The sequence below is a fragment of the Carcharodon carcharias genome, chromosome 17 (assembly GCF_017639515.1).
Source record: "Carcharodon carcharias isolate sCarCar2 chromosome 17, sCarCar2.pri, whole genome shotgun sequence".
NCBI classification, from domain to species: Eukaryota; Metazoa; Chordata; class Chondrichthyes; order Lamniformes; family Lamnidae; genus Carcharodon; species Carcharodon carcharias.
The window spans coordinates 77,657,751-77,685,070 of NC_054483.1; the positions used below are offsets into that span (position 1 = coordinate 77,657,751).

General features: G+C 43.0%; 1 protein-coding gene across 1 annotated transcript in view; it reads left to right on the plus strand.

The window, feature by feature from the left end:
* The window catches only part of LOC121289661, a 176,381-nt gene that overhangs the window by 104,961 nt on the left and 44,100 nt on the right, over positions 1-27,320 (plus strand). The window contains exons 55-86 of the mRNA XM_041209286.1: positions 1,370-1,396; positions 2,401-2,424; positions 2,747-2,770; positions 3,079-3,201; positions 4,734-4,760; positions 5,765-5,788; positions 6,114-6,137; positions 6,446-6,568; positions 8,101-8,127; positions 9,133-9,156; positions 9,482-9,505; positions 9,814-9,936; positions 11,471-11,497; positions 12,504-12,527; positions 12,853-12,876; positions 13,016-13,138; positions 14,673-14,699; positions 15,706-15,729; positions 16,055-16,078; positions 16,218-16,340; positions 17,875-17,901; positions 18,908-18,931; positions 19,257-19,280; positions 19,420-19,542; positions 21,077-21,103; positions 22,109-22,132; positions 22,458-22,481; positions 22,621-22,743; positions 24,263-24,289; positions 25,291-25,311; positions 25,453-25,575; positions 27,110-27,136. Of these exons, the coding sequence (XP_041065220.1) occupies positions 1,370-1,396; positions 2,401-2,424; positions 2,747-2,770; positions 3,079-3,201; positions 4,734-4,760; positions 5,765-5,788; positions 6,114-6,137; positions 6,446-6,568; positions 8,101-8,127; positions 9,133-9,156; positions 9,482-9,505; positions 9,814-9,936; positions 11,471-11,497; positions 12,504-12,527; positions 12,853-12,876; positions 13,016-13,138; positions 14,673-14,699; positions 15,706-15,729; positions 16,055-16,078; positions 16,218-16,340; positions 17,875-17,901; positions 18,908-18,931; positions 19,257-19,280; positions 19,420-19,542; positions 21,077-21,103; positions 22,109-22,132; positions 22,458-22,481; positions 22,621-22,743; positions 24,263-24,289; positions 25,291-25,311; positions 25,453-25,575; positions 27,110-27,136 (1,584 nt within the window). The remainder of the gene's footprint in view (positions 1-1,369; positions 1,397-2,400; positions 2,425-2,746; positions 2,771-3,078; positions 3,202-4,733; positions 4,761-5,764; positions 5,789-6,113; positions 6,138-6,445; positions 6,569-8,100; positions 8,128-9,132; positions 9,157-9,481; positions 9,506-9,813; positions 9,937-11,470; positions 11,498-12,503; positions 12,528-12,852; positions 12,877-13,015; positions 13,139-14,672; positions 14,700-15,705; positions 15,730-16,054; positions 16,079-16,217; positions 16,341-17,874; positions 17,902-18,907; positions 18,932-19,256; positions 19,281-19,419; positions 19,543-21,076; positions 21,104-22,108; positions 22,133-22,457; positions 22,482-22,620; positions 22,744-24,262; positions 24,290-25,290; positions 25,312-25,452; positions 25,576-27,109; positions 27,137-27,320) is intronic.

A 27,320-nucleotide genomic window follows, 5' to 3' on the forward strand; every position in this document is an offset into this window, starting at 1 on the left:
GTGTGTCTTGTGATCTGTGATATTATGGTCAGGACAGATCGGTTCATTACTATTTCAAATGGTCAAACTGGGTCAAGCTGAAATACGGTAACTGTAAAATCTCTCTCCATACCGACCATATTTTCAGTGAGACTTGCCTGGCCTGATTTTGATAATGGCATTAGGTGGGCATTAGGAGCATGTGCTGCAAGTATACAGACAGATCATGACATCAGTCAGCGTGTAAAGCTGATGTGACCCTCACTCTGGCGCATCTGACATCATTATTCCAGCGCATGTCATCTCTTAACCTCACACGGCTAAACAGGCATTCAGGAGCTGACAGGGCTACCCATCAACCCGATATAAAAGGATCATCAACAACTTCCATGTTACTGTCAGGAGAGCAGGGTTGTTGGCATCAGAGCGGGGGGCTGGGTTTCAGTGGGCTCCCACTTCCAGATCTCCTGTCCCCAATCAGACTCTGAGGGTCCATGATCGATGGAACTCCTTTTGCCCATCACGACCCAAAGAGTCGACAAGCGGTCGCACTTTTTTAGCTGTAACGCATGGTGACAGGGACGCCTGCAGCTGGGTCAAGACCAACGGTGGGGGGATGAGGCTCTTAAGTAATCATTAATTGGCCCCTTAAGTTCTAAAAGTGGCAACGGGCAAGGGAGCTTGACGATGGGCATTTCTGCCCAATTCTTAATTCTGGCAGAGGTAGGTGTGTGGTGAGATTCCCGTGCGTCCTTGCCATCTTAAATCTCTGCACCAGTGAGAGCAGTAGTTTCCGGGAAACTTGTTTGACATCTCTGTTTTACAAAGCAGGTGCGCCTTGAAATCTATTGCACCTGGTGGGCAGAGCTGCAGCCCCAGAGCAGCGCAAGGATGGCACTGTCAGTGACTGTGGCCACAAACTCTCATTTTGTCATGTATTGCAATGAAGGAGGTGACTGGCAGTCAGTCATCTAGGGCAAGGGAGGTTAGTTGGTTCCATCTTGTGCAGCTTGGCTTTATCACGATAGCAGCTATCCCCATTGTGCAGGGTGCCATTGACCGCACACATGTGGCTTTATAGGTTCTGCATCAAAATGCAGAGATGTATCACCACCGCAAGGGGTTTCACTCCCTGAATGTGCAGTGGAGAGTGGCCATCCTGAACACATTTTATTTTGTTTAACTCTTGACGGTTCTGGGGCTGTATATCTTGTGTACCTTGTGTGACAGGCTCGTTGCACCAGTGCAACTTTACCTGTTCACATTGTTCGTAATTGTCAATAATACCTGATGTTAATAATTTAGTACTAATACTTCTATGAGTATGAATAATGGAAGATTCTTCAAAAACACTTAGCAAAGCAAATAAGCTGTATGTGTTCCTCTATAGGATATTGCAGTGTTTCTTCAACAACAGGTCAGTAATATTTAACCTCAATTTGTTACATTATCAGTTTGTATATTTTGTTCACCCAATATCCGCCAGAACAATTAACCTTAATGTCTGTACTCAGAGAATCACCTCGTTGATTTGGTTAAGTCTTCGTAAACTGTCGTATAATGTCTGCATATTATCTCCGTAAACATGGAGTTACCAAATCCCTGCTGCCCACTCACCGTTTGGGAGTTACAATTGGACACCAGACATATGAGGTGCTTGGGTAGGGTGGATAAGGAGCAGCTGTTCCCCTTAGTTGAAGGAGCAGTCACATGGGGGCATAAGTTCAAGGTGAGGGGCAGGATATTTAGGGGGGATCAGAGGAAAAGCTCTTTTACCCAGAGGGTGGTGACAATCTGGAATGCATTGCCTGGGAGGGTGGTGGAGGCAGGTTGCCTCATAACCTTTAAAAAGTACCTGGATGATCACTTGGCACATCATAACATTCAAGGCTTTGGGCCAAGTGCTGGTAAATGGGATTAGGTAGGTAGGTCAGGTGTTTCTCACGTGTCAGTGCAGACTCGATGGGTCAAAGGGCCTCTTCTGCACTGTAATTCTGTGATTCTGTGATAAGGATCCAGTGAGAGCTGCAGCCTTTTTTTAAGTTTAAAGAATGGGACATACAAAAAACTTCTGACCATGTCAGTTAGGGATATTGGCCTTAGCCACAGTTCAAGAGCATTTACCTCTACTCCATCAATTTGTGACCCCCACACTGTGGGTTGAGGCCCTCACAACATCCAAATGGGGTGTGTTTGAATTCAGCCCTGCTGTGTTTGGGTTTCCCTCCTGTGTGAATCACACCCTGCAGCCTTTCTACGCCCGACAACAATAGAATCATCGCAAGTGGGGGTAGGAAAACTTTCTGCAGCAACTTGTACCTTGCATGTATTGATAGATTCTCCTGTTCTACTGAATGTGTCAGGGAGGGAATGGATATGAAAAAATAATCTTCGTACCTATCTTATTTTTTTATTTTACAGAGACTTCTGAACGCATAACAACAGGTATGAAAAATACCTTCTAGAAAATGTTTGATCCACTTTTGAATGATAAGTGTTCCTTACATTTCTTTGTGAATTGTAATCTGCATCCTTGTTAACAATCAACATAATATCAGATCTAACTTGCCATTTATTGTATATCAGGACACGGCTCATGCAGATGTAGCTGTGGGGGATATTCATCAGGTTGTTCCTGTGATTATAGCTGTCAGTATTATGGCAATTGTTCTGATTTCTGTGATCTCTCTTCTACTGAACTATAACAGGTTGGGAATGGATATGAAAAAATATTCTTCTTACTTATGCAATTGTTTTGTTTCAACAGAGAATTCTGAAAGTACATCAACAGGTATGGAAATAGATTAAAAAATGCATTGATCCATTTTGGAATGATAAAAATTCATTACATTTCTTGGAAAATTGTAATCTGCATCCTTGATAACAATCAACATAATATCAGATCTAAAACAAAAACAGAATTACCTGGAAAAACTCAGCAGGTCTGGCAGCATCGGGGGAGAAGAAAAGAGTTGACTTTTCGAGTCCTCATGACCCTTCGACAGAACTTGAGTTCGGGTCCAAGAAAGAGTTGAAATATAAGCTGGTTTAAGGTGTGTCTGTGATATCAGATCTAACTTGCCATTTACATTATAACAGGACAAGGCTCATGCAGATACAACTGTGGGGGAAATTCATCAGGTTGTTCCTGTGATTACAGCTGTCAATTTTATGGCAACTGTTGTTCTGATTTCTGTGATCACTGCTCTTACATTAATTACGGTAAGAGAACTTTCAGCAAATGAGCTAATATTTAAATTTATGTTGTTAGTATATTATGATTACAATAATGACTGTTAAACTTAAGAATGCCACGTCAATGAAAGTTGTAGTTCATATTGTGAATCAGTACAGCTGAGTCCTGAAGATGAGATATTTTTCTGCAGTGTGTCTTGTGATCTGTGATATTATGGTCAGGACAGATCGGTTCATTACTATTTCAAATGGTCAAACTGGGTCAAGCTGAAATACGGTAACTGTAAAATCTTTCTCCATAGCGACCATATTTTCAGTGAGACTTCCCTGGCCTGATTTTGATAATGGCATTAGGTGGGCATTAGGAGCATGTGCTGCAAGTATGCAGACAGATCGTGACATCAGTCAGCGTGTAAAGCTGATGTGACCCTCACCCTGGCGTATCTGACATCATTATTCCAGCGCATGTCATCTCTTAACCTCACACGGCTAAACAGGCATTCAGGAGCTGACAGGGCTACCCATCAACCCGATATAAAATGATCATCAACAACTTCCATGTTACTGTCAGGAGAGCAGGGCTGTTAGCATCAGAGCGGGGGGCTGGGTCTTAGTGGGCTCCCACTTCCAGATCTCCTGTCCTTAATCAGACTCTGAGGGTCCATGATCGATGGAACTCCTTTTGCCCATCACGACCCAAAGAGTCGACAAGCGGTCGCACTGTTTTAGCTGTAACGCACGGTGACAGGGACGCCTGCAACTGGGTCAAGACCAACGGTGGGGGGATGAGGCTCTTAAGTAATCATTAATTGGCCCCTTAAGTTCTAAAAGTGGCAAAGGGCAAGGGAGCTTGACGATGGGCCTTTCTGTCCAATTCTTAATTCTGGCAGAGGTAGGTGTGTGGTGAGATTCCCGTGCGTCCTTGCCACCTTAAGTCTCTGCACTAGTCAGAGCAGTAGTTTCTGGGAAACTTGTTTGACATCTCTGTTTTACAAAGCAGGTGCACCTTGAAATCTATTGCACCTGGTGGGCAGAGCTGCAGACCCAGAGCAGCGCAAGGATGGCACTGTCAGTGACTGTGGCCACAAACTCTCATTTTGTCATGTACTGCAATGAAGGAGGTGACTGGCAGTCAGTCGTCTAGGGCAAGGGAGGTCAGTTGGTTCCATCTTGTGCAGCTTGGCTTTATCACGATAGCAGCTATCCCCATTGTGCAGGGTGCCATTGACCGCACACATGAGGCTTTATAGGTTCTGCATCAAAATGCAGAGATGTATCACCACCGCAAGGGGTATCACTCCCTGAATGTGCAGTGGAGAGTGGCCATCCTGAACACATTTTATTTTGTTTATTTCTTGACGGTGCTGGGGCTGTATATCTTGTATACCTTGTGTGACAGGCTCGTTGCACCAGTGCAACTTTACCTGTTCACATTGTTCGTAATTGCCAATAATACCTGATGTTACTAATTTAGTACTAATACTTCTATGAGTATGAATAATAGAAGATTCTTCAAAAACACTTAGCAAAGCAAATAATCTGTATGTGTTCCCCTATAGGATATTGCAGTGTTTCTTCAACAACAGGTCAGTAATAATTAACCTCAATTTCTGTTACATTATCAGTTTGCATATTTTGTTCACCCAATATCCGCCAGAACAATTAACCTTAATGTCTGCACTCAGAGAATCACCTCGTTGATTTGGTTAAGTCTTCGTCAACTGTCGTATAATGTCTGCATATTATCTCCGTAAACATGGAGTTACCAAATCCCTGCTGCCCACTCACCGTTTGGGAGTTACAATTGGACACCAGACATATGAGGTGCATGGGTAGGGTGGATAAGGAGCAGCTGTTCCCCTTAGTTGAAGGAGCAGTCACATGGGGGCATAAGTTCAAGGTGAGGGGCAGGATATTTAGAGGGGATCAGAGGAAAAGCTTTTTTACCCAGAGGGTGGTGACAGTCTGGAATGCATTGCCTGGGAGGGTGGTGGAGGCAGGTTGCCTCATAACCTTTAAAAAGTAATTGGATGATCACTTGGCACATCATAACATTCAAGGTTTGGGCCAAGTGCTGGTAAATGGGATTAGGTAGGTAGGTCAGGTGTTTCTCACGTGTCAGTGCAGACTCGATGGGTCAAAGGGCCTCTTCTGCACTGTAATTCTGTGATTCTGTGATAAGGATCCAGTGAGAGCTGCAGCCATTTTTTAAGTTTAAAGAATGGGACATACAAAAAACTTCTGACATGTCAGTTAGTGATATTGGCCTTAGCCACAGTTCAAGAGCACTTACCTCTACTCCATCAATTTGTGACCCCCACAATGTGGGTTGAGGCCCTCACAACATCCAAATGGGGAGTGTTTGAATTCAGCCCTGCTGTGTTTGGGTTTCCCTCCTGTGTGAATCACACCCTGCAGCCTTTCCACGCCCGACAACAATAGAATCATCGCAAGTGGGGGTAGGAAACCTTTCTGCAGCAACTTGTGCCTAGCATGTATTGATAGATTCTCCTGTTCTACTGAATGTGTCAGGTAGGGAATGGATATGAAAAAATAATCTTCGTACCTATCTTATTTTTTAATTTTACAGAGACTTCTGAACGCATAACAACAGGTATGGAAAATACCTTCTAGAAAATGTTTGATCCTCTTTTAAATGATAAGTGTTCCTTACATTTCTTTGTGAATTGTAATCTGCATCCTGGTTAACAATAAATATAATATCAGATCTAACTTGCCATTTACTGTATATCAGGACACGGCTCATGCAGATACGGCTGTGGGGGATATTCATCAGGTTGTTCCTGTGATTATAGCTGTCAGTATTATGGCAATTGTTCTTCTGATTTCTGTGATCTCTCTTCTACTGAACTATATCAGGTTGGGAATGGATATGAAAAAATATTCTTCTTACTTATGCAATTGTTTTGTTTCAACAGAGAATTCTGAAAGTACATCAACAGGTATGGAAATAGATTAAAAAATGCATTGATCCATTTTGGAATGATAAAAATTCATTACATTTCTTGGAAAATTGTAATCTGCATCCTTGATAACAATCAACATAATATCAGATCTAAAACAAAAACAGAATTACCTGGAAAAACTCAGCAGGTCTGGCAGCATCGGGGGAGAAGAAAAGGGTTGACGTTTCGAGTCCTCATGACCCTTCGACAGAACTTGAGTTCGGGTCCAAGAAAGAGTTGAAATATAAGCTGGTTTAAGGTGTGTCTGTGATATCAGATCTAACTTGCCATTTACATTATAACAGGACAAGGCTCATGCAGATACAACTGTGGGGGAAATTCATCAGGTTGTTCCTGTGATTACAGCTGTCAATTTTATGGCAACTGTTGTTCTGATTTCTGTGATCACTGCTCTTACATTAATTACGGTAAGAGAACTTTCAGCAAATGAGCTAATATTTAAATTTATGTTGTTAGTATATTATGATTACAATAATGACTGTTAAACTTAAGAATGCCACGTCAATGAAAGTTGTAGTTCATATTGTGAATCAGTACAGCTGAGTCCTGAAGATGAGATATTTTTCTGCAGTGTGTCTTGTGATCTGTGATATTATGGTCAGGACAGATCGGTTCATTACTATTTCAAATGGTCAAACTGGGTCAAGCTGAAATACGGTAACTGTAAAATCTTTCTCCATAGCGACCATATTTTCAGTGAGACTTCCCTGGCCTGATTTTGATAATGGCATTAGGTGGGCATTAGGAGCATGTGCTGCAAGTATGCAGACAGATCGTGACATCAGTCAGCGTGTAAAGCTGATGTGACCCTCACCCTGGCGTATCTGACATCATTATTCCAGCGCATGTCATCTCTTAACCTCACACGGCTAAACAGGCATTCAGGAGCTGACAGGGCTACCCATCAACCCGATATAAAATGATCATCAACAACTTCCATGTTACTGTCAGGAGAGCAGGGCTGTTAGCATCAGAGCGGGGGGCTGGGTCTTAGTGGGCTCCCACTTCCAGATCTCCTGTCCTTAATCAGACTCTGAGGGTCCATGATCGATGGAACTCCTTTTGCCCATCACGACCCAAAGAGTCGACAAGCGGTCGCACTGTTTTAGCTGTAACGCACGGTGACAGGGACGCCTGCAACTGGGTCAAGACCAACGGTGGGGGGATGAGGCTCTTAAGTAATCATTAATTGGCCCCTTAAGTTCTAAAAGTGGCAAAGGGCAAGGGAGCTTGACGATGGGCCTTTCTGTCCAATTCTTAATTCTGGCAGAGGTAGGTGTGTGGTGAGATTCCCGTGCGTCCTTGCCACCTTAAGTCTCTGCACCAGTCAGAGCAGTAGTTTCTGGGAAACCTGTTTGACATCTCTGTTTTACAAAGCAGGTGCACCTTGAAATCTATTGCACCTGGTGGGCAGAGCTGCAGACCCAGAGCAGCGCAAGGATGGCACTGTCAGTGACTGTGGCCACAAACTCTCATTTTGTCATGTACTGCAATGAAGGAGGTGACTGGCAGTCAGTCGTCTAGGGCAAGGGAGGTCAGTTGGTTCCATCTTGTGCAGCTTGGCTTTATCACGATAGCAGCTATCCCCATTGTGCAGGGTGCCATTGACCGCACACATGAGGCTTTATAGGTTCTGCATCAAAATGCAGAGATGTATCACCACCGCAAGGGGTATCACTCCCTGAATGTGCAGTGGAGAGTGGCCATCCTGAACACATTTTATTTTGTTTATTTCTTGACGGTGCTGGGGCTGTATATCTTGTATACCTTGTGTGACAGGCTCGTTGCACCAGTGCAACTTTACCTGTTCACATTGTTCGTAATTGCCAATAATACCTGATGTTACTAATTTAGTACTAATACTTCTATGAGTATGAATAATAGAAGATTCTTCAAAAACACTTAGCAAAGCAAATAATCTGTATGTGTTCCCCTATAGGATATTGCAGTGTTTCTTCAACAACAGGTCAGTAATAATTAACCTCAATTTCTGTTACATTATCAGTTTGTATATTTTGTTCACCCAATATCCGCCAGAACAATTAACCTTAATGTCTGCACTCAGAGAATCACCTCGTTGATTTGGTTAAGTCTTCGTCAACTGTCGTATAATGTCTGCATATTATCTCCGTAAACATGGAGTTACCAAATCCCTGCTGCCCACTCACCGTTTGGGAGTTACAATTGGACACCAGACATATGAGGTGCATGGGTAGGGTGGATAAGGAGCAGCTGTTCCCCTTAGTTGAAGGAGCAGTCACATGGGGGCATAAGTTCAAGGTGAGGGGCAGGATATTTAGAGGGGATCAGAGGAAAAGCTTTTTTACCCAGAGGGTGGTGTCAGTCTGGAATGCATTGCCTGGGAGGGTGGTGGAGGCAGGTTGCCTCATAACCTTTAAAAAGTAATTGGATGATCACTTGGCACATCATAACATTCAAGGTTTGGGCCAAGTGCTGGTAAATGGGATTAGGTAGGTAGGTCAGGTGTTTCTCACGTGTCAGTGCAGACTCGATGGGTCAAAGGGCCTCTTCTGCACTGTAATTCTGTGATTCTGTGATAAGGATCCAGTGAGAGCTGCAGCCATTTTTTAAGTTTAAAGAATGGGACATACAAAAAACTTCTGACCATGTCAGTTAGTGATATTGGCCTTAGCCACAGTTCAAGAGCACTTACCTCTACTCCATCAATTTGTGACCCCCACAATGTGGGTTGAGGCCCTCACAACATCCAAATGGGGAGTGTTTGAATTCAGCCCTGCTGTGTTTGGGTTTCCCTCCTGTGTGAATCACACCCTGCAGCCTTTCCACGCCCGACAACAATAGAATCATCGCAAGTGGGGGTAGGAAACCTTTCTGCAGCAACTTGTGCCTAGCATGTATTGATAGATTCTCCTGTTCTACTGAATGTGTCAGGTAGGGAATGGATATGAAAAAATAATCTTCGTACCTATCTTATTTTTTAATTTTACAGAGACTTCTGAACGCATAACAACAGGTATGGAAAATACCTTCTAGAAAATGTTTGATCCTCTTTTAAATGATAAGTGTTCCTTACATTTCTTTGTGAATTGTAATCTGCATCCTGGTTAACAATCAACATAATATCAGATCTAACTTGCCATTTACTGTATATCAGGACACGGCTCATGCAGATACGGCTGTGGGGGATATTCATCAGGTTGTTCCTGTGATTATAGCTGTCAGTATTATGGCAATTGTTCTTCTGATTTCTGTGATCTCTCTTCTACTGAACTATATCAGGTTGGGAATGGATATGAAAAAATATTCTTCTTACTTATGCAATTGTTTTGTTTCAACAGAGAATTCTGAAAGTACATCAACAGGTATGGAAATAGATTAAAAAATGCATTGATCCATTTTGGAATGATAAAAATTCATTACATTTCTTGGAAAATTGTAATCTGCATCCTTGATAACAATCAACATAATATCAGATCTAAAACAAAAACAGAATTACCTGGAAAAACTCAGCAGGTCTGGCAGCATCGGGGGAGAAGAAAAGAGTTGACGTTTCGAGTCCTCATGACCCTTCGACAGAACTTGAGTTCGGGTCCAAGAAAGAGTTGAAATATAAGCTGGTTTAAGGTGTGTCTGTGATATCAGATCTAACTTGCCATTTACATTATAACAGGACAAGGCTCATGCAGATACAACTGTGGGGGAAATTCATCAGGTTGTTCCTGTGATTACAGCTGTCAATTTTATGGCAACTGTTGTTCTGATTTCTGTGATCACTGCTCTTACATTAATTACGGTAAGAGAACTTTCAGCAAATGAGCTAATATTTAAATTTATGTTGTTAGTATATTATGATTACAATAATGACTGTTAAACTTAAGAATGCCACGTCAATGAAAGTTGTAGTTCATATTGTGAATCAGTACAGCTGAGTCCTGAAGATGTGAGATATTTTTCTGCAGTGTGTCTTGTGATCTGTGATATTATGGTCAGGACAGATCGGTTCATTACTATTTCAAATGGTCAAACTGGGTCAAGCTGAAATACGGTAACTGTAAAATCTTTCTCCATAGCGACCATATTTTCAGTGAGACTTGCCTGGCCTGATTTTGATAATGGCATTAGGTGGGCATTAGGAGCATGTGCTGCAAGTATGCAGACAGATCGTGACATCAGTCAGCGTGTAAAGCTGATGTGACCCTCACCCTGGCGTATCTGACATCATTATTCCAGCGCATGTCATCTCTTAACCTCACACGGCTAAACAGGCATTCAGGAGCTGACAGGGCTACCCATCAACCCGATATAAAATGATCATCAACAACTTCCATGTTACTGTCAGGAGAGCAGGGCTGTTGGCATCAGAGCGGGGGGCTGGGTCTTAGTGGGCTCCCACTTCCAGATCTCCTGTCCTCAATCAGACTCTGAGGGTCCATGATCGATGGAACTCCTTTTGCCCATCACGACCCAAAGAGTCGACAAGCGGTCGCACTGTTTTAGCTGTAACGCATGGTGACAGGGACGCCAGCAGCTGGGTCAAGACCAACGGTGGGGGGATGAGGCTCTTAAGTAATCATTAATTGGCCCCTTAAGTTCTAAAAGTGGCAAAGGGCAAAGGAGCTTGACGATGGGCCTTTCTGCCCACTTCTTAATTCTGGCAGAGGTAGGTGTGTGGTGAGATTCCCGTGCGTCCTTGCCACCTTAAATCTCTGCACCAGTGAGAGCAGTAGTTTCCGGGAAACTTGTTTGACATCTCTGTTTTACAAAGCAGGTGCGCCTTGAAATCTATTGCACCTGGTGGGCAGAGCTGCAGACCCAGAGCAGCGCAAGGATGGCACTGTCAGTGACTGTGGCCACAAACTCTCATTTTGTCATGTATTGCAATGAAGGAGGTGACTGGCAGTCAGTCGTCTAGGGCAAGGGAGGTCAGTTGGTTCCATCTTGTGCAGCTTGGCTTTATCACGATAGCAGCTATCCCCATTGTGCAGGGTGCCATTGACCGCACACATGTGGCTTTATAGGTTCTGCATCAAAATGCAGAGATGTATCACCACCGCAAGGGGTTTCACTCCCTGAATGTGCAGTGGAGAGTTGCCATCCTGAACACATTTTATTTTGTTTATTTCTTGACGGTGCTGGGGCTGTATATCTTGTATACCTTGTGTGACAGGCTCGTTGCACCAGTGCAACTTTACCTGTTCACATTGTTCGTAATTGTCAATAATACCTGATGTTAATAATTTAGTACTAATACTTCTATGAGTATGAATAATGGTAGATTCTTCAAAAACACTTAGCAAAGCAAATAATCTGTATGTGTTCCTCTATAGGATATTGCAGTGTTTCTTCAACAACAGGTCAGTAATAATTAACCTCAATTTCTGTTACATTATCAGTTTGTATATTTTGTTCACCCAATATCCGCCAGAACAATTAACCTTAATGTCTGTACTCAGAGAATCACCTGGTTGATTTGGTTAAGTCTTCGTAAACTGTCGTATAATGTCTGCATATTATCTCCGTAAACATGGAGTTACCAAATCCCTGCTGCCCACTCACCGTTTGGGAGTTACAATTGGACACCAGACATATGAGGTGCATGGGTAGGGTGGATAAGGAGCAGCTGTTCCCCTTAGTTGAAGGAGCAGTCACATGGGGGCATAAGTTCAAGGTGAGGGGCAGGATATTTAGGGGGGATCAGAGGAAAAGCTCTTTTACCCAGAGGGTGGTGACAATCTGGAATGCATTGCCTGGGAGGGTGGTGGAGGCAGGTTGCCTCATAACCTTTAAAAAGTACCTGGATGATCACTTGGCACATCATAACATTCAAGGCTTTGGGCCAAGTGCTGGTAAATGGGATTAGGTAGGTAGGTCAGGTGTTTCTCACGTGTCAGTGCAGACTCGATGGGCCAAAGGGCCTCTTCTGCACTGTGATTGTGTGATTCTGTGATAAGGATCCAGTGAGAGCTGCAGCCTTTTTTTAAGTTTAAAGAATGGGACATACAAAAAACTTCTGACCATGTCAGTTAGGGATATTGGCCTTAGCCACAGTTCAAGAGCATTTACCTCTACTCCATCAATTTGTGACCCCCACACTGTGGTTTGAGGCCCTCACAACATCCAAATGGGGTGTGTTTGAATTCAGCCCTGCTGTGTTTGGGTTTCCCTCCTGTGTGAATCACACCCTGCAGCCTTTCCACGCCCGACAACAATAGAATCATCGCAAGTGGGGGCAGGAAAACCTTCTGCAGCAACTCGTGCCTAGCACGTATTGATAGATTCTCCTGTTCTACTGAATGTGTCAAGGAGGGAATGGATATGAAAAAATAATCTTCGTACCTATCTTATTTTTTTATTTTACAGAGACTTCTGAACGCGTAACAACAGGTATGGAAAATACCTTCTAGAAAATGTTTCATCCACTTTTGAATGATAAGTGTTCCTTACATTTCTTTGCGAATTGTAATCTGCATCCTGGTTAACAATCAACATAATATCAGATCTAACTTGCCATTTACTGTATATCAGGACACAACTCATGCAGATACAGCTGTGGGGGATATTCTTCAGGTTGTTCCTGTGATTATAGCTGTCAGTATTATGGCAATTATTCTTCTGATTTCTGTGATCTCTCTTCTGCTGAACTATATCAGGTTGGGAATGGATATGAAAAAATATTCTTCTTACTTATGCAATTGTTTTGTTTCAACAGAGAATCCTGAAAGTACATCAACAGGTATGGAAATAGATTAAAAAATGTATTGATCCATTTTGGAATGATAAAACTTCATTACATTTCTTGGAAAATTGTAATCTGCATCCTTGATAATAATCAACATAATATCAGATCTAACTTGCCATTTACTGTATAACAGGACAAGGCTCATGCAGATACAACTGTGGGGGAAATTCATCAGGTTGTTCCTGTGATTACAGCTGTCAATTTTATGGCAACTGTTGTTCTGATTTCTGTGATCACTGCTCTTACATTAATTACGGTAAGAGAACTTTCAGCAAATGAGCTAATATTTAAATTTATGTTGTTAGTATATTATGATTACAATAATGACTGTTAAACTTAAGAATGCCACGTCAATGAAAGTTGTAGTTCATATTGTGAATCAGTACAGCTGAGTCCTGAAGATGTGAGATATTTTTCTGCAGTGTGTCTTGTGATCTGTGATATTATGGTCAGGACAGATCGGTTCATTACTATTTCAAATGGTCAAACTGGGTCAAGCTGAAATACGGTAACTGTAAAATCTTTCTCCATAGCGACCATATTTTCAGTGAGACTTGCCTGGCCTGATTTTGATAATGGCATTAGGTGGGCATTAGGAGCATGTGCTGCAAGTATGCAGACAGATCGTGACATCAGTCAGCGTGTAAAGCTGATGTGACCCTCACCCTGGCGTATCTGACATCATTATTCCAGCGCATGTCATCTCTTAACCTCACACGGCTAAACAGGCATTCAGGAGCTGACAGGGCTACCCATCAACCCGATATAAAATGATCATCAACAACTTCCATGTTACTGTCAGGAGAGCAGGGCTGTTGGCATCAGAGCGGGGGGCTGGGTCTTAGTGGGCTCCCACTTCCAGATCTCCTGTCCTCAATCAGACTCTGAGGGTCCATGATCGATGGAACTCCTTTTGCCCATCACGACCCAAAGAGTCGACAAGCGGTCGCACTGTTTTAGCTGTAACGCATGGTGACAGGGACGCCAGCAGCTGGGTCAAGACCAACGGTGGGGGGATGAGGCTCTTAAGTAATCATTAATTGGCCCCTTAAGTTCTAAAAGTGGCAAAGGGCAAAGGAGCTTGACGATGGGCCTTTCTGCCCACTTCTTAATTCTGGCAGAGGTAGGTGTGTGGTGAGATTCCCGTGCGTCCTTGCCACCTTAAATCTCTGCACCAGTGAGAGCAGTAGTTTCCGGGAAACTTGTTTGACATCTCTGTTTTACAAAGCAGGTGCGCCTTGAAATCTATTGCACCTGGTGGGCAGAGCTGCAGACCCAGAGCAGCGCAAGGATGGCACTGTCAGTGACTGTGGCCACAAACTCTCATTTTGTCATGTATTGCAATGAAGGAGGTGACTGGCAGTCAGTCGTCTAGGGCAAGGGAGGTCAGTTGGTTCCATCTTGTGCAGCTTGGCTTTATCACGATAGCAGCTATCCCCATTGTGCAGGGTGCCATTGACCGCACACATGTGGCTTTATAGGTTCTGCATCAAAATGCAGAGATGTATCACCACCGCAAGGGGTTTCACTCCCTGAATGTGCAGTGGAGAGTTGCCATCCTGAACACATTTTATTTTGTTTATTTCTTGACGGTGCTGGGGCTGTATATCTTGTATACCTTGTGTGACAGGCTCGTTGCACCAGTGCAACTTTACCTGTTCACATTGTTCGTAATTGTCAACAATACCTGATGTTAATAATTTAGTACTAATACTTCTATGAGTATGAATAATGGTAGATTCTTCAAAAAAGCTTAGCAAAGCAAATAATCTGTATGTGTTCCCCTATAGGATATTGCAGTGTTTCTTCAACAACAGGTCAGTAATAATTAACCTCAATTTCTGTTACATTATCAGTTTGTATATTTTGTTCACCCAATATCCGCCAGAACAATTAACCTTAATGTCTGTACTCAGAGAATCACCTGGTTGATTTGGTTAAGTCTTCGTAAACTGTCGTATAATGTCTGCTTATTATCTCCGTAAACATGGAGTTACCAAATCCCTGCTGCCCACTCACCGTTTGGGAGTTACAATTGGACACCAGACATATGAGGTGCATGGGTAGGGTGGATAAGGAGCAGCTGTTCCCCTTAGTTGAAGGAGCAGTCACATGGGGGCATAAGTTCAAGGTGAGGGGCAGGATATTTAGGGGGGATCAGAGGAAAAGCTCTTTTACCCAGAGGGTGGTGACAATCTGGAATGCATTGCCTGGGAGGGTGGTGGAGGCAGGTTGCCTCATAACCTTTAAAAAGTACCTGGATGATCACTTGGCACATCATAACATTCAAGGCTTTGGGCCAAGTGCTGGTAAATGGGATTAGGTAGGTAGGTCAGGTGTTTCTCACGTGTCAGTGCAGACTCGATGGGCCAAAGGGCCTCTTCTGCACTGTGATTGTGTGATTCTGTGATAAGGATCCAGTGAGAGCTGCAGCCTTTTTTTAAGTTTAAAGAATGGGACATACAAAAAACTTCTGACCATGTCAGTTAGGGATATTGGCCTTAGCCACAGTTCAAGAGCATTTACCTCTACTCCATCAATTTGTGACCCCCACACTGTGGTTTGAGGCCCTCACAACATCCAAATGGGGTGTGTTTGAATTCAGCCCTGCTGTGTTTGGGTTTCCCTCCTGTGTGAATCACACCCTGCAGCCTTTCCACGCCCGACAACAATAGAATCATCGCAAGTGGGGGCAGGAAAACCTTCTGCAGCAACTCGTGCCTAGCACGTATTGATAGATTCTCCTGTTCTACTGAATGTGTCAAGGAGGGAATGGATATGAAAAAATAATCTTCGTACCTATCTTATTTTTTTATTTTACAGAGACTTCTGAACGCGTAACAACAGGTATGGAAAATACCTTCTAGAAAATGTTTCATCCACTTTTGAATGATAAGTGTTCCTTACATTTCTTTGCGAATTGTAATCTGCATCCTGGTTAACAATCAACATAATATCAGATCTAACTTGCCATTTACTGTATATCAGGACACAACTCATGCAGATACAGCTGTGGGGGATATTCTTCAGGTTGTTCCTGTGATTATAGCTGTCAGTATTATGGCAATTATTCTTCTGATTTCTGTGATCTCTCTTCTGCTGAACTATATCAGGTTGGGAATGGATATGAAAAAATATTCTTCTTACTTATGCAATTGTTTTGTTTCAACAGAGAATCCTGAAAGTACATCAACAGGTATGGAAATAGATTAAAAAATGTATTGATCCATTTTGGAATGATAAAACTTCATTACATTTCTTGGAAAATTGTAATCTGCATCCTTGATAATAATCAACATAATATCAGATCTAACTTGCCATTTACTGTATAACAGGACAAGGCTCATGCAGATACAACTGTGGGGGAAATTCATCAGGTTGTTCCTGTGATTACAGCTGTCAATTTTATGGCAACTGTTGTTCTGATTTCTGTGATCACTGCTCTTACATTAATTACGGTAAGAGAACTTTCAGCAAATGAGCTAATATTTAAATTTATGTTGTTAGTATATTATGATTACAATAATGACTGTTAAACTTAAGAATGCCACGTCAATGAAAGTTGTAGTTCATATTGTGAATCAGTACAGCTGAGTCCTGAAGATGTGAGATATTTTTCTGCAGTGTGTCTTGTGATCTGTGATATTATGGTCAGGACAGATCGGTTCATTACTATTTCAAATGGTCAAACTGGGTCAAGCTGAAATACGGTAACTGTAAAATCTTTCTCCATAGCGACCATATTTTCAGTGAGACTTGCCTGGCCTGATTTTGATAATGGCATTAGGTGGGCATTAGGAGCATGTGCTGCAAGTATGCAGACAGATCGTGACATCAGTCAGCGTGTAAAGCTGATGTGACCCTCACCCTGGCGTATCTGACATCATTATTCCAGCGCATGTCATCTCTTAACCTCACACGGCTAAACAGGCATTCAGGAGCTGACAGGGCTACCCATCAACCCGATATAAAATGATCATCAACAACTTCCATGTTACTGTCAGGAGAGCAGGGCTGTTGGCATCAGAGCGGGGGGCTGGGTCTTAGTGGGCTCCCACTTCCAGATCTCCTGTCCTCAATCAGACTCTGAGGGTCCATGATCAATGGAACTCCTTTTGCCCATCACGACCCAAAGAGTCGACAAGCGGTCGCACTGTTTTAGCTGTAACGCATGGTGACAGGGACGCCAGCAGCTGGGTCAAGACCAACGGTGGGGGGATGAGGCTCTTAAGTAATCATTAATTGGCCCCTTAAGTTCTAAAAGTGGCAAAGGGCAAAGGAGCTTGACGATGGGCCTTTCTGCCCACTTCTTAATTCTGGCAGAGGTAGGTGTGTGGTGAGATTCCCGTGCGTCCTTGCCACCTTAAATCTCTGCACCAGTGAGAGCAGTAGTTTCCGGGAAACTTGTTTGACATCTCTGTTTTACAAAGCAGGTGCGCCTTGAAATCTATTGCACCTGGTGGGCAGAGCTGCAGACCCAGAGCAGCGCAAGGATGGCACTGTCAGTGACTGTGGCCACAAACTCTCATTTTGTCATGTATTGCAATGAAGGAGGTGACTGGCAGTCAGTCGTCTAGGGCAAGGGAGGTCAGTTGGTTCCATCTTGTGCAGCTTGGCTTTATCACGATAGCAGCTATCCCCATTGTGCAGGGTGCCATTGACCGCACACATGTGGCTTTATAGGTTCTGCATCAAAATGCAGAGATGTATCACCACCGCAAGGGGTTTCACTCCCTGAATGTGCAGTGGAGAGTTGCCATCCTGAACACATTTTATTTTGTTTATTTCTTGACGGTGCTGGGGCTGTATATCTTGTATACCTTGTGTGACAGGCTCGTTGCACCAGTGCAACTTTACCTGTTCACATTGTTCGTAATTGTCAATAATACCTGATGTTAATAATTTAGTACTAATACTTCTATGAGTATGAATAATGGTAGATTCTTCAAAAACACTTAGCAAAGCAAATAATCTGTATGTGTTCCTCTATAGGATATTGCAGTGTTTCTTCAACAACAGGTCAGTAATAATTAACCTCAATTTCTGTTACATTATCAGTTTGTATATTTTGTTCACCCAATATCCGCCAGAACAATTAACCTTAATGTCTGTACTCAGAGAATCACCTGGTTGATTTGGTTAAGTCTTCGTAAACTGTCGTATAATGTCTGCATATTATCTCCGTAAACATGGAGTTACCAAATCCCTGCTGCCCACTCACCGTTTGGGAGTTACAATTGGACACCAGACATATGAGGTGCATGGGTAGGGTGGATAAGGAGCAGCTGTTCCCCTTAGTTGAAGGAGCAGTCACATGGGGGCATAAGTTCAAGGTGAGGGGCAGGATATTTAGGGGGGATCAGAGGAAAAGCTCTTTTACCCAGAGGGTGGTGACAATCTGGAATGCATTGCCTGGGAGGGTGGTGGAGGCAGGTTGCCTCATAACCTTTAAAAAGTACCTGGATGATCACTTGGCACATCATAACATTCAAGGCTTTGGGCCAAGTGCTGGTAAATGGGATTAGGTAGGTAGGTCAGGTGTTTCTCACGTGTCAGTGCAGACTCGATGGGCCAAAGGGCCTCTTCTGCACTGTGATTGTGTGATTCTGTGATAAGGATCCAGTGAGAGCTGCAGCCTTTTTTTAAGTTTAAAGAATGGGACATACAAAAAACTTCTGACCATGTCAGTTAGGGATATTGGCCTTAGCCACAGTTCAAGAGCATTTACCTCTACTCCATCAATTTGTGACCCCCACACTGTGGTTTGAGGCCCTCACAACATCCAAATGGGGTGTGTATGAATTCAGCCCTGCTGTGTTTGGGTTTCCCTCCTGTGTGAATCACACCCTGCAGCCTTTCCACGCCCGACAACAATAGAATCATCGCAAGTGGGGGCAGGAAAACCTTCTGCAGCAACTCGTGCCTAGCACGTATTGATAGATTCTCCTGTTCTACTGAATGTGTCAAGGAGGGAATGGATATGAAAAAATAATCTTCGTACCTATCTTATTTTTTTATTTTACAGAGACTTCTGAACGCGTAACAACAGGTATGGAAAATACCTTCTAGAAAATGTTTCATCCACTTTTGAATGATAAGTGTTCCTTACATTTCTTTGCGAATTGTAATCTGCATCCTGGTTAACAATCAACATAATATCAGATCTAACTTGCCATTTACTGTATATCAGGACACAACTCATGCAGATACAGCTGTGGGGGATATTCTTCAGGTTGTTCCTGTGATTATAGCTGTCAGTATTATGGCAATTATTCTTCTGATTTCTGTGATCTCTCTTCTGCTGAACTATATCAGGTTGGGAATGGATATGAAAAAATATTCTTCTTACTTATGCTATTGTTTTGTTTCAACAGAGAATCCTGAAAGTACATCAACAGGTATGGAAATAGATTAAAAAATGTATTGATCCATTTTGGAATGATAAAACTTCATTACATTTCTTGGAAAATTGTAATCTGCATCCTTGATAATAATCAACATAATATCAGATCTAACTTGCCATTTACTGTATAACAGGACAAGGCTCATGCAGATACAACTGTGGGGGAAATTCATCAGGTTGTTCCTGTGATTACAGCTGTCAATTTTATGGCAACTGTTGTTCTGATTTCTGTGATCACTGTTCTTACATTAATTACGGTAAGAGAATTTTCAGCAAATGAGCTAATATTTAAATTTATGTTGTTGGTATATTATGATCACAATAATGACTGTTAAACTTAAGAGTGACACGTCAATGAAAGTTGTAGTTCATATTGTGAATCAGTACAGCTGAGTCCTGAAGATGTGAGATATTTTTCTGCAGTGTGTCTTGTGATCTGTGATATTATGGTCAGGACAGATCGGTTCATTACTATTTCAAATGGTCAAACTGGGTCAAGCTGAAATACGGTAACTGTAAAATCTCTCTCCATAGCGACCATATTGTCAGTGAGACTTGCCTGGCCTGATTTTGATAATGGCATCAGGTGGGCATTAGGAGCATGTGCTGCAATGATGCAGACAGATCGTGACATCAGTCAGCGTGTAAAGCTGATGTGACCCTCACTCTGGCACATCTGACATCATTATTCCAGCGCATGTCATCTCTTAACCTCACACGGCTAAACAGGCATTCAGGAGCTGACAGGGCTACCCATCAACCCGATATAAAAGGATCATCAACAACTTCCATGTTACTGTCAGAAGAGCAGGGCTGTTGGCATCAGAGCGGGGGGCTGGGTCTTAGTGGGCTCCCAAATCCAGATCTCCTGTCCTTAATCAGACTCTGAGGGTCCATGATCAATGGAACTCCTTTTGCCCATCACGACCCAAAGAGTCGAGAAGCGGTCGCACTGTTTTAGATGTAACGCACGGTGACAGGGACGCCTGCAACTGGGTCAAGACCAACGGTGGGGGGATGAGGCTCTTAAGTAATCATTAATTGGCCCCTTAAGTTCTAAAAGTGGCAAAAGGCAAGGGAGCTTGACGATGGGCCTTTCTGTCCAATTCTTAATTCTGGCAGAGGTAGGTGTGTGGTGAGATTCCCATGCGTCCTTGCCACCTTAAATCTCTGCACCAGTCAGAGCAGTAGTTTCTGGGAAACTTGTTTGACATCTCTGTTTTACAAAGCAGGTGCGCCTTGAAATCTATTGCACCTGGTGGGCAGAGCTGCAGACCCAGAGCAGCGCAAGGATGGCACTGTCAGTGACTGTGGCCACAAACTCTCATTTTGTCATGTACTGCAATGAAGGAGGTGACTGGCAGTCAGTCGTCTAGGGCAAGGGAGGTCAGTTGGTTCCATCTTGTGCAACTTGGCTTTATCACGATAGCAGCTATCCCCATTGTGCAGGGTGCCATTGACCGCACACATGAGGCTTTATAGGTTCTGCATCAAAATGCAGAGATGTATCACCACCGCAAGGGGTATCACTCCCTGAATGTGCAGTGGAGAGTGGCCATCCTGAACACATTTTATTTTGTTTATTTCTTGACGGTGCTGGGGCTGTATATCTTGTATACCTTGTGTGACAGGCTCGTTGCACCAGTGCAACTTTACCTGTTCACATTGTTCGTAATTGCCAATAATACCTGATGTTACTAATTTAACACTAATACTTCTATGAGTATGAATAATAGAAGATTCTTCAAAAACACTTACCAAAGCTAATAATCTGTATGTGTTCCTCTATAGGATACTGCAGTGTTTCTTCAACAACAGGTCAGTAATATTTAACCTCAATTTCTGTTACATTATCAGTTTATATATTTTGTTCACCCAATATCCGCCAGAACAATTAACCTTAATGTCTGTACTCAGAGAATCACCTGGTTGATTTGGTTAAGTCTTCGTAAACTGTCGTATAATGTCTGCATATTATCTCCGTAAACATGGAGTTACCAAATCCCTGCTGCCCACTCACCGTTTGGGAGTTACAATTGGACACCAGACATATGAGGTGCATGGGTAGGGTGGATAAGGAGCAGCTGTTCCCCTTAGTTGAAGGAGCAGTCACATGGGGGCATAAGTTCACGGTGAGGGGCAGGATATTTAGGGGGGATCAGAGGAAAAGCTTTTTTACCCAGAGGGTGGTGACAGTCTGGAATGTATTGCCTGGGAGGGTGGTGGAGGCAGGTTGCCTCATAACCTTTAAAAAGTACCTGGATGATCACTTGGCACATCATAACATTCAAGGTTTGGGCCAAGTGCTGGTAAATGGGATTAGGTAGGTAGGTCAGGTGTTTCTCACGTGTCAGTGCAGACTCGATGGGCCAAAGGGCATCTTCAGCACTGTAATTCTGTGATTCTGTGATAAGGATCCAGTGAGAGCTGCAGCCATTTTTTAAGTTTAAAGAATGGGACATACAAAAAACTTCTGACCATGTCAGTTAGGGATATTGGCCTCAGCCACAGTTCAAGAGCATTTACCTCCAATCCATCAATTTGTGATCCCCACACTGTGGGTTGAGGCCCTCACAACATCCAAATGGGGTGTGTTTGAATTCAGCCCTGCTGTGTTTGGGTTTCCCTCCAGTGTGAATCACACCCTGCAGCCTTTCCACACCCGACAACAATAGAATCATCGCAAGTGGGGGCAGGAAAACTTTCTGCAGCAACTTGTACCTAGCACGTATTGATAGATTCTCCTGTTCTACTGAATGTGTCAGGAAGGGAATGGATATGAAAAAATAATCTTCGTACCTATCTTATTTTTTAATTTTACAGAGACTTCTGAACGCATAACAATAGGTATGGAAAATACCTTCTAAAAAATGTTTGATCCACTTTTGAATGATAAGTGTTCCTTACATTTCTTTGTGAATTGTAATCTGCATCCTGGTGAACAGTCAACATAATATCAGACCTAAATTGCCATTTACTGTATATCAGGACATGGCTCATGCAGATACAGCTGTGTGGGATATTCATCTGGATGTTCCTGTGATTATAGCTGTCAGTATTATGGCAATTGTTCTTCTGATTTCTGTGATCTCTCTTCTACTGAACTATATCAGGTTGGGAATGGATATGAAAAAATATTCTTCTTAGTTATGCAATTGTTTTGTTTCAACAGAGAATTCTGAAACTACATCAAGAGGTATGGAAATAGATTAAAAAATGTATTGATCCAATTTGGAATGAAAAAACTTCATTACATTTCTTTGAAAATTGTAATCTGCATCCTTCATAACAATCCACATAATATCAGATCTAACTTGCCATTTACATTATAACAGGACACGGCTCATGCAGATACAACTGTGGGGGAAATTCATCAGGTTGTTCCTGTGATTACAGCTGTCAATTTTATGGCAACTGTTGTTCTGATTTCTGTGATCACTGCTCTTACATTAATTACGGTAAGAGAACTTTCAGCAAAGAGCTAACAATTAAATTGATGTTATTAGTATAGTATGATTACAATAATGACTGTTAAACTTAAGAATGACACGTCAAAGAAAGTTGTAGTTCATATTGTGAAACAGTACAGCTGGGTCCTGAAGATGTGAGATATTTTTCTGCAGTGTTTCTAGTGATCTGTGGTATTATGGTCAGGACAGATCGGTACTTTGCTATTTCAAATGGTCAAATTGGGTCAACCTGAAATACGATGACTGTAAAATCTATCTCCATAGCGACCATATTTTCAGTGAGACTTGCCTGGGCTGATTTGGTGGGCATTAGGAGTGTGGGCTGCAAGTGTGCAGAGAGATCGTGACCTCAGTCAGCGTGTAAAGCTGATGTGAACATCACTCTGGTGCATCTCACATCATTATTCCAGCGCATGTCATCTCTTAACCTCACACGGCTAAACAGGTATTCAGGAGCTGACAGGGCTACCCATCAACCCGATACAAAAGGATCATCAACCACTAACATGTTACTGTCAGGAGAGCAGCGTTGCTGGCATCAGAGCGGGGGGCTGGGTCTTAGTGGGCTCCCACTTCCAGATCTCCTGTCCTCAATCAGACTCTGAGGGTTTATGATTGATGGAACTCCTTTTGCCCATCACGACCCAAAGAGTCGACAAGCGGTCGCACTGTTTCAGCTGTAACGCATGGTGACAGGGACGCCTGCAGCTGGGTCAAGACCAACGGTGGGGGGATGAGGCTCTTAAGTAATTATTAATTGGCCCCTTAAGTACTATAAGTGGCAACGGGCAAGGGAGCTTGACGATGGGCATTTCTGCCCAATTCTTAATTCTGGCAGAGGTAGGTGTGTGGTGAGATTGCCATGTGTCCTTGCCACCTTAAATCTCTGCACCAGCGAGAGCAGTAGTTTCCGGCAAACTTGTGTGACATCGCTGTTTTACAAAGCAGGTGCGCCTTGAAATCTATTGCGCCTGGTGGGCAAAGCTGCAGCCCCAGAGCAGCGCAAGGATGGCACTGTCAGTGACTGTGGCCACAAACTCTCATTTTGTCATGTATTGCAATGAAGGAGGTGACTGGCAGTCAGTAGTCTAGGGCAAGGGAGGTCAGTTGATTCCATCTTGTGCAGCTTGGATTTATCACGATAGCAGCTATCCCCATTGTGCAGGGTGCCATTGACCGCACACATCTGGCTTTATAGGTTCTGCATCAAAATGCAGAGATGTATCACCACCGCAAGGGGTTCCACTCCCTGAATGTGCAGTGGAGAGTGGCCATCCTGAACACATTTTATTTTGTTTTATTTCTTGACGGTGGTGGGGCTGTATATCTTGTATACCTTGTGTGACAGGCTCGTTGCACCAGTGCGACTTTATCTGTCCACTTGTTTGTAATTGTCAATAATACTTGATGTTAATAATTTAATACTAATACTTCTATGAGTATGAATAATAGAAGATTCTTCAAAAACACTTACCAAAGCAAATAAGCTCTATGTGTTCCTCTATAGGATATTGCAGTGTTTCTTCAACAACAGGTTAGTAATATTTCACCACAATTTATGTTACCTTATCAGTTTGTATATTTTGTTCACCCAATATCAGCCAGTAGAATTAACCTTAATGTCTGTACTCAGAGAATAACCTCGTTGATTTGGTAAAGACTTTGTAAACTGCCGTATAAAGACTGCATTTTATCTCCGTAAACATGCGGAGATGCAAATCCCTGCTGCCCACTCACCGTTTGGGAGTTACAATTGGACACCAGACATATGAAGTGCATGGGTAGGGTGGATAAGGAGCAGCTGTTCCCCTTAGTTGAAGGGTCAGTCACAAGGGGGCATAAGTTCAAGGTGAGGGGCAGGAGGTTTGGGGGATGTGAGGAAAAACCTTTTTACCTAGAGGGTGGTAACTGTCTGGAATGCATTGCCTGGGAGGGTGGTGGACGCAGGTTGCCTCATAACCTTTAAAATGTACCTGGATGAGCACTTGGCACGTGATAACATTCAAGGCTATGGTCCAATTGCTGGTAAATGGGTTTAGGTATGTAGGTCAGGTGTTTCTCACGTGTCAGTGCAGACTCGATGGGCCAGAGGGCCTCTTCTGCACTGTAATTCTGTGATTCTCTGATAAGGATCCAGTGAGAGCTGCAGCCTTTTTTTAAGTTTAAAGAATGGGACATACAAAAATCTACTGGCCATGTCAGTTATATGGGACTTAGCCACACTTCAAGAGCATTTACGTATTCTCCATCAATTTGTGACCCCCACAATGTGGGTTGAGGCCCTCACAAAATCCAAATGGGATGTGTTTGAATTCAGCCCTGCTGTGTTTGGGTTTCCCTCCTGTGTGAATCACACCCTGCAGCCTTTCCACGCCCGACAACAATTGAATCGTCGCAAGTGAGGGCAGGAAACCTTTCTGCAGCAACTTGTACCTAGCATGTGTTGATAGATTCTCCTGTTGTACTGAATGTGTCAGGTGTGGAATGCAGATGAAAAAATAATCTTCTTACCCATCTTATTTTTTTATTTTACAGAGACTTCTGAACCTACAACAGGTATGGAAAATACCTACTAGAAAATATTTGATCCACTTTTGAATGATAAAACTTCATTACATTTCTTCGAAAATTGTAATCTGCATCCTTGTTAACAATCAACATAATATCAGATCTAATTTGCCATTTACTGTATTACAGGACACGGCTCATGCAGATACAACTGTGGGGGATATTCATCAGGTTGTTCCTGTGATTACAGCTGTCAATTTTATGGCAACTGTTGTTCTGATTTCTGTGATCACTGCTCTTACGTTAATTACGGTAAGAGAACTTTCAGCAAATGAGCTAATATTTAAATTTATGTTGTTAGTATATTATGATTACAATAATGACTGTTAAACTTAAGAATGCCACGTCAATGATAGTTGTAGTTCATATTGTGAATCAGTACAGCTGAGTCCTGAAGATGTGAGATATTTTTCTGCAGTGTGTCTTGTGATCTGTGATATTATGGTCAGGACAGATCGGTTCATTACTATTTCAAATGGTCAAACTGGGTCAACCTGAAATATGGAAACTGTAAAGTGTCTCTCCATAGCGACCATATTTTCAGTGAGACTTGCCTGGCCTGATTTTGATAATGGCATTAGGTGGGCATTAGGAGCGTGTGCTGCAAGTATGCAGACAGATCGTGACATCAGTCAGCGTGTAAAGCTGATGTGACCCTCACTCTGGCGCATCTGACATCATTATTCCAGCGCATGTCATCTCTTAACCTCACACGGCTAAACAGACATTCAGGAGCTGAGAGGGCTACCCATCAACCCGATATAAAATGATTATCAACAACTTCCATGTTACTGTCAGGAGAGCAGGGTTATTGGCATCAGAGCTGGGGGCTGGGTCTTAGTGGGCTCCCACTTCCAGATCTCCTGTCCTCAATCAGACTCTGAGGGTTTATGATTGATGGAACTCCTTTTGCCCATCACGACCCAAAGAGTCGACAAGCGGTCGCACTGTTTCAGCTGTAACGCATGGTGACAGGGACGCCTGCAGCTGGGTCAAGACCAACGGTGGGGGGATGAGGCTCTTAAGTAATCATTAATTGGCCCCTTAAGTACTATAAGTGGCAACGGGCAAGGGAGCTTGACGATGGGCATTTCTGCCCAATTCTTAATTCTGGCAGAGGTAGGTGTGTGGTGAGATTGCCATGTGTCCTTGCCACCTTAAATCTCTGCACCAGCGAGAGCAGTAGTTTCCGGCAAACTTGTGTGACATCGCTGTTTTACAAAGCAGGTGCGCCTTGAAATCTATTGCGCCTGGTGGGCAAAGCTGCAGCCCCAGAGCAGCGCAAGGATGGCACTGTCAGTGACTGTGGCCACAAACTCTCATTTTGTCATGTATTGCAATGAAGGAGGTGACTGGCAGTCAGTAGTCTAGGGCAAGGGAGGTCAGTTGATTCCATCTTGTGCAGCTTGGATTTATCACGATAGCAGCTATCCCCATTGTGCAGGGTGCCATTGACCGCACACATCTGGCTTTATAGGTTCTGCATCAAAATGCAGAGATGTATCACCACCGCAAGGGGTTCCACTCCCTGAATGTGCAGTGGAGAGTGGCCATCCTGAACACATTTTATTTTGTTTTATTTCTTGACGGTGGTGGGGCTGTATATCTTGTATACCTTGTGTGACAGGCTCGTTGCACCAGTGCGACTTTATCTGTCCACTTGTTTGTAATTGTCAATAATACTTGATGTTAATAATTTAATACTAATACTTCTATGAGTATGAATAATAGAAGATTCTTCAAAAACACTTACCAAAGCAAATAAGCTCTATGTGTTCCTCTATAGGATATTGCAGTGTTTCTTCAACAACAGGTTAGTAATATTTCACCACAATTTATGTTACCTTATCAGTTTGTATATTTTGTTCACCCAATATCAGCCAGTAGAATTAACCTTAATGTCTGTACTCAGAGAATAACCTCGTTGATTTGGTAAAGACTTTGTAAACTGCCGTATAAAGACTGCATTTTATCTCCGTAAACATGCGGAGATGCAA